Source organism: Carettochelys insculpta, chromosome 9, assembly GCF_033958435.1.
Source record: "Carettochelys insculpta isolate YL-2023 chromosome 9, ASM3395843v1, whole genome shotgun sequence".
NCBI lineage: Eukaryota > Metazoa > Chordata > Testudines > Carettochelyidae > Carettochelys > Carettochelys insculpta.
The window spans coordinates 36675153-36687767 of NC_134145.1; the positions used below are offsets into that span (position 1 = coordinate 36675153).

Genomic DNA, 12615 nt, shown 5'->3' on the forward strand with positions numbered 1-12615 from the left:
AAAGAGATCTTGGGGTTATCATGGATATTATCTGAAAACATCCACGCGGTGTGCAGCAGAAGTCAAAAGAGCAAATAGGAGGTTAGGCATTCTTAAAAAAGGGATAGAAAACAAGACAAAGAACATTGTACTCCCCTTTATAAAGCTATGGTATGCCCCAATCTTGAATATCACATACAGATGTGGGCTCCTTACCTCAAAAAATATATTTTGGCATTAGAAAAGGTTCAGAAAAGGGCAACTAAAATGATTAGAGATTTGGAACGGGTCCCACATGAGGAGAGGCAAAAGAGACTGGGACTTTTCAGTTTAGAAAAAGGGAGACTGAGGGGGGATATGACAGAGGTATATAAAATCATGAGCAGTGTGGAAAGGGTGGATAAAGAAAAGTTATTTAATTTTTCCCATAATATAACAACTAGAGGACACCAAATGAAATTAATGGGTTTAAAACTAATAAAAGAAAGTTTTTTCACGCAGTGCACAGTCAACCTGTGCAACTCCTTGCCAGAGGAGGCTGTGAAGGCTAGGACTACAAGAGAGTTCAAAGAAGAGCTAGATAAATTCATGGAGGTTAGGTCCATAAAAGGCTATTAGCCAGGGGGTAGTAATGGTGTCCCTGGCCTCTGTTTGTCAGAGACTGGAGATGGATGGCAGGAGACAAGTTGCTTGATCATTGTTTTCGGTCCACCCCCCAGAGCACCTGGCACAGGCCACTGTTGGTCGACAGGATACTGGGCTAGACGGACCTTTGGTCTGACCCAGTAATGGTCATTCTTATGTTTTTATTTACTAAAATGCATTTAGAAATGGCACTTAGCTGTTTCCAAATACAGCATCTACACACATAGGGCTCATCTACACTAGCCCCCTCCTTTTGAAGGGAGCATGTAAACCAGCCCAAGCAGTGAATAGCAATGAGGTACTGGCCTGCATATGCAGCACCTCGTTCACACAATTCTTGCCATATGAACTTCAAAGTTGCCAACTTCAAAGCGCCAGCAAGCAGTGTAGCCACGGGCACTTCAAAGTACCTGTGCAACTTTGAAGTTCCCTTACTCCCAAAACACATCTGTTGCACAAAATGTTTTGGGAGTAAGCGAACTTCAAAGTTGTATGGGTAACTTCAAAGCGCCTGCGTCTAGACTGTTTGCCGGCACTTTGAAGATAGCAACTTCAAAGTTTATGCGTCAAGAATTATGCTAATAAAGCACTGCATATGCAGTGCACCACCTCATTGCTATTTACCACTCATGTTCATTCACACGCCCCCTTCGAAGAAAGGGGCTAGTGTAGACAAGCCCATAGAGCCTATTTTGAAACAGAACCATAGGACACACTGGCTACGTCTACACGTGCACCCAACTTCGAAATAGTTTATTTCGATGTTGCGACATCGAAATAGGCTATTTCGATGAATAACGTCTACACGTCCTCCAGGGCTGGCAACGTCGATGTTCAACTTCGACGTTGCTCAGCCCAACATCGAAATAGGCACAGCGAGGGAACGTCTACACGGCAAAGTAGCACACATCGAAATAAGGGAGCCAGGCACAGCTGCAGACAGGGTCACGGGGCGGACTCAACAGCAAGCCGCTCCCTTAAAGGGCCCCTCCCAGACACACTTTCATTAAACAGTGCAAGATACACAGAGCCAACAACTAGTTGCAGACCCTGTATATGCAGCACGGACCCCCAGCTGCAGCAGCAGCAGCCAGAAGCCCTGGGCTAAGGGCTGCTGCCCACGGTGACCACAGAGCCCCGCAAGGGCTGGAGAGAGAGTATCTCTCAACCCCCCAGCTGATGGCCGCCATGGAGGACCCCGCTATTTCGATGTTGCGGGACGCGGATCGTCTACACGTCCCTACTTCGATGTTGAACGTCGAAGTAGGGCGCTATTCCCATCCGCTCATGGGGTTAGCGACTTCGACGTCTCGCCGCCTAACGTCGATTTCAACTTCGAAATAGCGCCCAACACGTGTAGACGTGACGGGCACTATTTCGAAGTTACTGCCGCTACTTCGAAGTAGCGTGCACGTGTAGACGCAGCCACTATGGCTCATTTCAAAATAGGCTCTATTCCCTTTTGTTAGCAGCATGTATTTCACAATAGTTATTTCAAAATAGGTGCTGTTCCTCGTAGAATGAGGTTTACCTATTTCAAAATAAGCCAACTGCTATTTCAAAATTATTTCAAAATAGCAGTTGCATTGTATAGGCACTAGGATACCCTGTGATGGCATAAAGAGGCATTTACTAGTTTGGTTTGCAAAATTTTGTTCATGCTTCAGACATGGTAATCATGAAAACTTTGTTGAAATCAACCATTTATCAACTTTGAAATGGTGCTTAAACTACAATTATGCATGATCTGTTCAGCAGGAAAGCAGAGGCCTGCTTACACTGATTAGTAGGAAGACAGAAAGATAATGATTTGTAGAAGAAATAGATAATTGAAATATATGAAGATGGGGAAAATCACAAAATATTTACAATAACCTATGTGGAAATAAAATTGTGAGACACTATTTAAAGAATTATATTCTCCCAAATTAAATAAATAAAAATCTCTCTTTTAGTTGAGATACGACCCACTGCACACTTAAACAAGAAACCAGAAAGTGGTTCAGTAGCTGCTGGTACTCCACAGATAAATCCTGTGCTCCAAAGATGAAAGATATTGGTAAATATTTCTCTTTTTTCAGAAGTTTGGTTATGTAAATATATACAGTGTACATTTGCTTGCAGCAGGTTGTAGTGTTTGCTGTTGTCTTCAGAAATAAAGTTAAACAGTTAAGCTGTGTCTATACATGCAAAAAACTTCTAAATAAATGGCCCTTTTTCAAAAGAGTGGGAGGAGCGTCCACACATGTAAACCGGCCTTTCGAAAGAAAATTGAAAGAACGGGGCGCAGACTTCGAAATCCGAACCCTGATCCCGTATCAGGAAGATCTCTCCCTTTCAAAATAATAAATCGAGAGGGTACACATGTAGACGCTCCACAGTCCACTCTTTCAAAATACAGGTCTGCCATGGCACTGATCAGCTTGAGCACAGGGCCGCTCCAGCCGACAGCTGCGGGGCTCTGTGGTCCCTGCGTTTGGCTGCCTTAAAGCCGCACTCACGCAGGAAACCTGTGGCAGGACGCTGAGAGCGTGCCAGGAGCAGCCTGCACACGCGCTCCAGCCCCATGCTCCAGCACACGCATGGCAAGCAGCCAGCCCCCACCCGAGCCCCACAGCCCCCCACCCCGAGCCCCTGCAAGGCTCCCAGGGAGAGAAAAAAAAAGGGCTCCCTCCTGGACGGAACGGGAGCTGCGGGACCTCCTCAGCCTCTGGCAGGACGAGGAGATCCTGTACCACATGGGCGTGAAGCAGCTCAATGCCGCAGCCTTTGGCTGCCTGGCAATGGGCCTCCACACCAGGGGCTACCCGGAGTGTACCACAGAGCAGGTATGCTTCAAAGTAAAAGAACTCTGGCAGGGATATGCCCAGGCCAGAGACCAGGCTGGACGTTCCGGGGCAGGACCAGCAATGTGCCCCTTCTGCAGGGAGCTATGGAGCATCCTGGATCCCCAGGAGAGTTCACCCACCGTGGCTTTCCTGGACACCTCTGGGGAGGAGCTGCAGCTGGAGGAGGAGGAGGAGCAGCCTGGATCGGAGACCCAGGAGGGCGAGGGACCGTGGACTGGTCAAGCGAGGAGGGGGAGCTGACCATAGTGATCCCCTCCCGCTCCTCCAGCCGGGCGACAGAGGGCTGGACATCTCCGGATGTCGCGGGGGGAGCCTCAGGTACGTCCAGGGAGGGGCGCACACCTACTCCACATGGTGGGGGCGACACAATGGCTAGGTGCCTGGGTCGCACACAGGCCAGCCCCCACATGGGATGCGGCACCCTGCGGTGCCACACCAGTGAGGCCCAGCACCCACCCCCAGTGGACAGCGCCATAAGCCACACAGGGGTGGTGGCCAGTCACTGCCGGCTGGTGCCCAGGGCCCGCGCACTGCAGGCCGGGAAGGGCCACCTGTGCAAGAGACCCCTGGAATCACAACCAGGCTGGGAGGCCTGGTCCCGGGGGCGGGGTCAGTGCTCTCTGGAGGGGTCAGTGTCCCTTGTGGGGGGACAGGGGCCCCATGGGGTAGGCTCAGGCGGGTAGGCCACAGCCAGGTCCCCTCCGTCCGGTGAACACTACTGACATGCTCTCCTCCTCTCCACACAGCCGCACCATCCATGGGCCAGGAGAGCCCCACGCCGTCCCTCATCCCAGAGAGCCTGCCTGCAGCCATCGGAGGTGTCCGGGCTCCACCCCAGGCAGTGCGCCGTCGGGGCCGTGGCTGGAGGGCCCCCCAGAGAGCTGAGGAAGACCCAGCCACCCAGCGGCAGGCCGAGGTGGCCAAGGAGTACCTCCAGCTTGCCCAGGCCGACATGGAGTGGCGGAGGGTGGCCTGGGATAGGCTGCTGGACACCCTTGAGGGCATTGGCCAGGCTGTGCAGGAGCACACAGCCACTGTGGCCCGCCTCCTGGCCCCCCGGCACCTCCCCCGCTGGCCCTGCCCCCTCCACCCACACCAAGCCTGCTCCCTCCATCCCCACTGAGCCTGCTCCCTCTGTTCCCACCAGGCCCGCCCGCCAGCAATATTTGCCGGTGCTACCAGCACCCTCCCCCCCAGCCAGGGACCCCACACCCGGGGGGGCAGGGGCTCCAGGGGACGATGGGGTTTGCAGCCCACCACCCCTGCCCCAGAATGAGCATCTCACCCCGCTCCAAGTTAGCTTCCACCTGCCTCCCTCCAAGTTAGGTTTCCCCCTGTACATATTTACAAACACCCAAGTTATATAAATGTTTCTTTATTATTTACCACTCCGTGCTGTGCTCCTCGGTGGCTGGTGAGTGGTGGATGTGCGGGTGCAGTGCTGGTGGGGGTGGGGGTGGCAGGGATGGTGGGTGACAGATATGCGTGGGATATGGGCGTGCATGTGGGTCAGAGGTGGCCATCGGCAAAGGCCTGCCTGAGGGCCTCCCAAATGTGGTGGCCGTCCCGGTTGGCCTAGCGAATAGGGGCGGCCCTTGGCTGCTCACAGACAGCGCCAGCTGGAGGGCCCCCCGCCGGGGAGATAGGCGTCCCCCTCTCCCTCCACGATGTTTTGGAGGACGCAACAGGCACCCACCACCCGGGGCACGTTGGGGACCACGACCTCCAGCCATGTGAGGAGACACCTCCAGCGCCCCTTTAGACGCCCGAAGGCCCACTCCACCACATTGCAAGCACAGTTGAGGCGCTCATTGAATGCCTCCCGGGTGGGGTCAAGGTGTCCCGGGCAGGGCCTCATGAGCCATGGCTGCAGGCGGTATGCTGCATCTGCCACCATGCAGAGCGGCATGGTGACGTCCTCTGCCATGGGGATCTCCCTCTGGGGGACGAAGGTGCCGGCCCCCATGTGGCAGCAGAGGCTGGAGTTCCGGAAGACCCAGGCATCATGGGTGCAGCCAGCCCAGCCCACGTAGAAGTCAGTTAACTGCTCCCTCACGTCCACCAGGGCCTGCAGCACCACCGAATGGTAGCCCTTCCTATTCACATACTGGCCGGCGCTGTGTGACGGGGCACGGATGGGGATGTGTGTGCTGTCTAAAGCGCCGATGCAGTTCGGGAAGCCCAGGTCCTGGAAGCTGCTGACAGTGTTGTCCACATCCCCCAGATGGACGACCTTATAGAGCAGCATCGCGTTGATGGCCCTGACGACCTGCAAAGGGGGAAGGAGGACAAGTACTCTAGTGCGGGTGTGGCGGCCATTGCCCCCTGCCTCGGGTGCATTCTGCCACTCTCCCGTTTGGCTCCTGGCCTGTACAGCCCCCGCCCCCTCTCATCCAGCCCCTGCCCCATCCAGCCCCTTGCAGGGGAGGGTTCCACTAGCCCCAGCCCCCCAGCCCAGCCGGCCCCACCTTACCTCCATAAGGACAGCACCGACGGTGGCCTTGCCCACCCCGAACTGCTCTCCCACGGAGGGATAGGAATCCGGGGTGGCCAGCTTCCAGAGGGCAATCGCGACCCGTTTCTCCAGGGTGAGGGCTGGCCGCCTGCAGGTGTCCTGGTGTCAGAGTGTGGGGGCGAGACAGCGGCAGATCTCGTCGAAGATCTGCCTCAGCATGTGGAAATTTTGCAGCCATCTTTCCTCGTCCCACTCCCCTAGCACCACGCGCTCCCACCAGTTAGTGCTGCTGGGGTGGGTCCAGCGGTGTCAAGGCACCCGGGAGGGCGCCTGGCGGTGCCCCGGTGGGGGGAGCCCAGTGGCCCTGGGGGGACCTTGCAGCCACCCAATGAGCTTGGGTGCATCTGCGGCGAGGGTGCACAGCACTGCCAGCAGGGTGTCCATGACAAGGGCATCCTCCTGCAGGAGCTGTCGCTGGGCCTCCATGGTGGGCATGAGCAGGCTCTGTCAGGTTGGGACAGGCTGGACAGCACTTGGCTTGTGTGGAGGGGAGGGCGGAGGGAGGGGCCCTTTAAAGTAGGCGGCTGGCTGAAGCCCTGGAAGGGCTTGTTGGCCATGGGACCCCATCCACGGCATTTCCTGCCTCCCTTCTTTTGAAAGAGGGCTTGGAGTCACGCGTACGTTCTCTTTCGAAAGACCTCAACGGCACTTCGAAAGAGCAGATTGGAACGCCAACCTGAAAAATGGCAGGAGGTGCTCTCTTTTGATGGCCGCTTTTTCAAAAGCTGAACTTCGATTTTCGCCCTTTTGAAAGGGCGCTTACGTGTAGACCCAGCTTCAGAGAACAACGAAGTGCCCAGAAAAAGACAAAATATTAAAAATAAATACTATTTCCAAAAAATGTATCGAACCATTTTGCTGAAGTAATTCACAGGAATTAAAAAGAAAAAATATGGACAGATCTGTCAATAATAAATGAAAACATTCCATCTTCTTCTCACATAGTAACTCTGGTGGAGAGCGCAAGACACAATATCCATTCTCTTTGTCTTGCATTTGCCCCAAAACTAGAATCTGTTCTGTATTTACATTGTTCTCTGTTAAACTGGAATAACTTTTGCCTGCTGCGTGGCATGGGTCAGCAGCTTTGAAGGAGGGTGATTGTGGGAAAAGCTATCCATCATCTTCATGAGCCTTCTATTTCCTAGCCAGCTCTACAACTTGTGACTACAGAACTGTTGTTACTTTTGTTATTTGCTTCCGTGGAAAGCTGACCTTTAGCATGAATAGGTCGGCCTCCTATGGAGACACAATTCACAAACTTCTTGGGCTTATGCATTCTGGAAGGCCACATTTATTATCTTCTGCATAGGCCCTTAAATATGGCACAGAAATATTACTGTATTTAATTCTGCATTCCTGCAACATGCTACTTGCTTCCCAAGCTGCAAATGTTAAGAATAACTGTGTAAGTTACCTCACACTTAACAAAATATATTTATCCAACTACTCCATCATTGCCAAAGCGCTACTCCAAAAATAACTGCAGATTCAAAATGGGTCTTTTTTTTTTCCAAATTGATAGCAATTACAGATTAAAAGAACACTAAGCAGTTTTGCTTCATAGAAAAGAAAGAAGAGGAGCAAGCAGCATGATAAAGCCATTCATCATAGTCAGTTTAAACGTGGAAAGCTCATGTCAAGCATGGATTCTGCAAAAGATTTCATGGTCAATTAAGTAAATACAGGTATAAAATGGACCTAGTGTTGAAGATCACAAAGCCAATTACTGATAATGTTTAATTTCACTTCCCTAAATCCCCAAAGTGATTTTTTTCCCTCATAGATTTAAAATGACCAAAGAAAATAGAGAAGAATTGTTCCAGATCCCTTTAAGAGGCTTTAGAAGGCTTTGTGAAGCAAAACCAATTACACACACAGATGTATACATATATACACCCACATGCATATATACACACTCATATGTATCTATGAACTCCTCAGTTATTTATATGTGCAATATTTATAGTGTAATTCTGAACTAAAGATAACAATAATGACTAGTTAATAGATTTTTTTTTTACAAAGGGTGTAAAAGATTCTAACTTTATTTCAGAAATACCTCTTTATTTCCAGTGGACTTTGCAAAGCAGCAAGGAAAAAATCTGTGGCATATTTTTAAAAATATGCTGTCTTTATCAAATATTTCTTATTATATTCACTATGGACATAAATATTATTAATAGCTTTTTTTCTTCAAATTGAAATACACATTTCAGCTGTATGGTTGGTTGTTTGCATTTATGCAAGATTGGATTTATAGTACAGAAAACCTGCTGACTGTTATTATATACAGGGCCTTTTTTGCTATCATTTTTGCAAGCCTGTATTAAAACTAGAATAGCATTAAATGAGCCTTTTATACTTTAAATATTCAAGAGTTTTATATTCAAAATTTCTTCTGGTGCTGTCAAACCAGTGTGCCTGTAGGCAAGGTAAGATCAAGTTAGGCTCTCAAAGGTAGAATTAAATTTTATCAGGGCATTCATCATAATATACAGTTTGCTTAAAATGCAAATAAAAAGTATGTGGATTCAGAGACTAAAGGCTTTGCGGGCAGTGTGTAAAAATCCAAGGAACCACCTTAATGGAATAGATGTTCTTTAAATTTACATTTCCTTCATTTTAATGAGAATACAGAATAAACAAATTATGATGGACATGATTTAAATTATCATCTTTTTACTATGCTTTTGTAGACTTTCTTTATTGCACCCCTTTATCTAAGAAGAATGAAAACAAGACAAAAGCCGTGAGGAAACACATTAAGGAACCATTACCGCAGCCTTTTTTGAAAGTTCAGTCCAGTCATCCCTGTTGTAGCTGCACATGATACTGGCAATTACAATCTGAAAAGAAAAGACATATGATAATTTGTCAGGTGCTGTACATGTGAATTATACTATGTTTAGTGATACAGAATCCTGTCGTACTTCCAAAGATTAACCACTATAGCTCTGTATCAGCAAGACAAAATCATTGGCGGGAAAAATGATCCACAGACATTACCAACGTTTTCACTATTAAACACTCATTCAGTAAAGCTGGCAATACTACATAACCTTAATTTTTACAGTAGTTTACTATGTCATCAGCATATAGAGCCCAATTCTAGAGCCAAAACATTCAATGAGAACAGAAGCAAGCCAAGACATGCTATCTAACAGCTACATTACCAATCTTCGCTGTTGAATGGGGACAAAACTGTAATTTTAAGAGTCTACTATTACTTAATATTTGTATAGAGCCAACAGTATGTTAGGTATTTTACAGGTTGGAGCAGATTTTTGTCTTCTTACTTAAGAGTTAGCAATCTAGACTGACAGCAGAGAAATACAAAACTCCTCTTGCCTTTCAGGAAGCCTGGATTTTACCTCTATGTAATACTGACATACCTGGATGTAACACTCACTATACATCTAAGTATTTTTTGTAATGTCTGGATCTTCTAATCTCCTGTTTAATCTCTCACAAAGGGAGGAGAGGGGATAGCAGACAATTTTGAGGAAGTTTCTTTAAATGAGGGAATGGCAATAGGAAAGTGTGTTTCGTGAGAATAAAGTTACAGAAAGGGTTGAGTCTTTGCAGGGTTGGGTTCTAATTTATTGTTCATTTTCACCTCCCAGCAATTTTCAGTTCTATTATTTCCATGTTTCTCTATCAAAGATTATTCACATTTTTTTCCCTGAAGATGATTTAGCTTTCATTTTTCCAAGGTGAATTTCATTTGTTATTTTCTGGCCATTGTTGCAGTCTCTCAAGGTCTTGGACTATTATTCCTTTTTCCTTCCTGTTGCTCTCAGCACCTCTCAGTTTTTGTATCAGTAAATGTAATATGTGCTGTTTATCTCAGCTTCCACAACATTAAAGATTTTAAATAAAACTGGATCTAACAGGATGCTTCTGACACACAAGCTAGATAATTCCCCTCCAACTCTATACACTGTTGCTATGGGCCTTTAACAAATTTACAATTCATATAACATTATCCAGTGAACCGAGACTAGAATAAAACATCTGCCTCAATGGCCGGACCCTCAGAGACTCCACCATAAACTTTGAGGAACATCAGAAGAATGAGGGTGTCATATTTTCTGGTGACATTAATCACTGAAGTCAATGGAGTTACATCAACAGAAACTTTAAGGCTATGTCTACACGTCCCCTCCTTTCAGAGGGGGCATGTTAATGAGGCAGTTAGGAAGATGCTAATGAGGCACTGGCATGAATATGCAGCACCTCATTAACATAATGGTGCCACACATGATTTGAAAGTGCTGCTTTTGGAACACATGCCGCCTGTGTAGACAGGGGCCTCTCAAAAGGATCTCTCTGACTTCCAAAGCCCCTTTTCCCTATTTGGTTTTAGGAAGAAGGGGCTTTTGAAGTCGGGGGGGGGGTCCTTTTGAAAGGCCCCCATCTACACGGGTGATGTGTGTTATGAAAGCAGAACTTTCAAATCATGCGTGGCTGTATTATGCTAATGGGGCACTGCATGTTCATGCCAGTGCCTCATTAGCATCTTCCTAACTGACCCATTAACATGCCCCTCCGAAAGGAGGGGGCATGTGTAGACACAGCCTAACACAAGAGATTGGACAGAGGACAGAAAAGAAGGAAGAGGTTAGAAGGAAAAAGCAGAATTGAAGGAAAACATGATATAAGAGTCAAAAACAGGAATAGTAAGAGAGATTACAGAAGGACAGTAGTGGATCTGTGTAGAAAAGGACCACCATAGTCAAGCTGGTACTTTTTAAAAAATCTTTAAGACAATTTGAGATGTAGTTTGGGTGAGGGGTTGGACTGATGTTTGGCCTGGATCTTTTATTGATCCAAACCATTCTGGCCATCACTATTTGTATCTGGAATGAGAAAATCCTTTGGCTTTTATGGCCAAAATTCTTCCCTCAGCAAACGATATTTTTGTCAGGTTTTATTATACTTTCATACGAGGGAGTTTTTCTTTTTTAAAACTCACCATATGAATGGACATAACGGTTTAAATCAGCAGTCCATCTTGCCCAATATCCTCTCTCCTGACAATTGTCAATACCGAGTGCACCAGAGGTAATGAACAAAACAGGTAATCATCAAGGGTTTGTCTACACAATGGGAGCTATTTTGGGATACCAGAGTATTCCGAAATAGCCGCCCGCCTCTATGCAACATGCCCATTGTCTTGAAACAGATTTTGAGATAACAGGAGACTAGTCCAACCTCCCTGTATACCTCATTGCAAGAGGAATACAGAGATGTCTTGAAATAGAACTTTAATTCAGCATGCGGTGCTGTTTAGCCAGTGCCACGTGCTGGAACATCATATTTCAAAATATACTCAAAATAAAAAAAGCTGTGCAGTTTGTGTAGCGCAAATTTCATAGCTTATTTCAAGGTTAGGGCACTGTGTAGACATAGCCCAAGTGATTCACCCCCTGTGGCCCACCCCCAAGCTTCTGACAAACAGAGATGAGGGGCACCATCCTTGCCCATCCTGGCTAATGACTGCATCATAATTAAAGTGGGGGCAGGAGTTGTCTGGACTTGCTGAAGGATGATGACTCTTCTTTATGCCCAAGGGTGATGGGGGAATGAAGTCAAAGCCAGCTGCAAAGAGGTGGACAGTGGGCAGCTTTGCAGCACTGTCTCAGCCCCACCCCCACAGGAATGTGGGGTATGAAAAGGTAAAAAGGTGCAAGCCCTGGTCAGGTGAAGCCTTGGTAAAGTAGGAAGCCAATTCTTCCTCCCATTCTCATAGCCCACTTTAATCCTTCTGTGAAGGTGATGAGCGGTAAGGTCCAAGCCATGGGTGACGGGATGAAAGTTAAGAGTGGGGCGTGTGGAACCTGGTAATGATTTGAATAAATACAGATTTGTTTGCACTGTACATTTTAAACACCAGGTAATCCCAGATAACGCTATAATAAAGTTGTGGACAGATTAAAATATCAAGTGTTTTCTGTCCTTTTAGCATGCTCAGACAATAGCCACTGTCTTCTAAGAATGTATATCTAAGAATACCTATCTTCTAAGAATGTATATAGTTCCCTCTCTGTAAATGTGATGCTTGGAAAACATGTGGAAAAGGTGATATCTAAGCTCTGCAGGGATGTAGGGGAATTGGTCAGGAGACATGATGCTTGTAGTTCCAGGGAAAATAAGAGGAGTTGCCTAAAGAACAGCTTAAGTGCCAAAATCAGTCTCATGCTTATAACTTATGCTTTACTTATATATCAGTAAAGAAATGTGAAACATAAATCTCTCTTTTTCTTCAATAAAAGTGATAAAAAGCTGCACTGTTCTAATGAGCTGGTCTTGTTTTTTTTTTCTTTTTGGAGGAAAATAAAAGATTTGAAATATGAATTTTCTCCTGTTTTTACATATATTATATTAATTTTCTCCATATATATGTTTGAAATAGCATAAATATAAAAACAAACATTTTTGATTAAACATATAACATCACTGTTGGTGTGTTTTATTTCACCCCTTAAAACAGATGAGAAAGATCATATGTCATTTGTGTTGATGATACTTCTTTATAGCTATTTTTAAGTCAAAATCTTTATATTGATACCTGACAGGATGTTGTATGGCCTAAATCACACTGGAGGTTAGACTAGATTATCA

The 12615-nt window shown here is 46.8% G+C and overlaps 1 protein-coding gene across 2 annotated transcripts in view; it reads right to left on the reverse strand.

Moving 5' to 3' along the window:
• DPYD (dihydropyrimidine dehydrogenase) overlaps positions 1-12615 on the reverse strand; it is a 725075-nt gene that overhangs the window by 172854 nt on the left and 539606 nt on the right. For both annotated transcript variants that reach the window (XM_075002998.1, XM_075002997.1), the window contains exon 15: positions 8769-8837. In XM_075002998.1, the coding sequence (XP_074859099.1) occupies positions 8769-8837 (69 nt within the window). The remainder of the gene's footprint in view (positions 1-8768; positions 8838-12615) is intronic.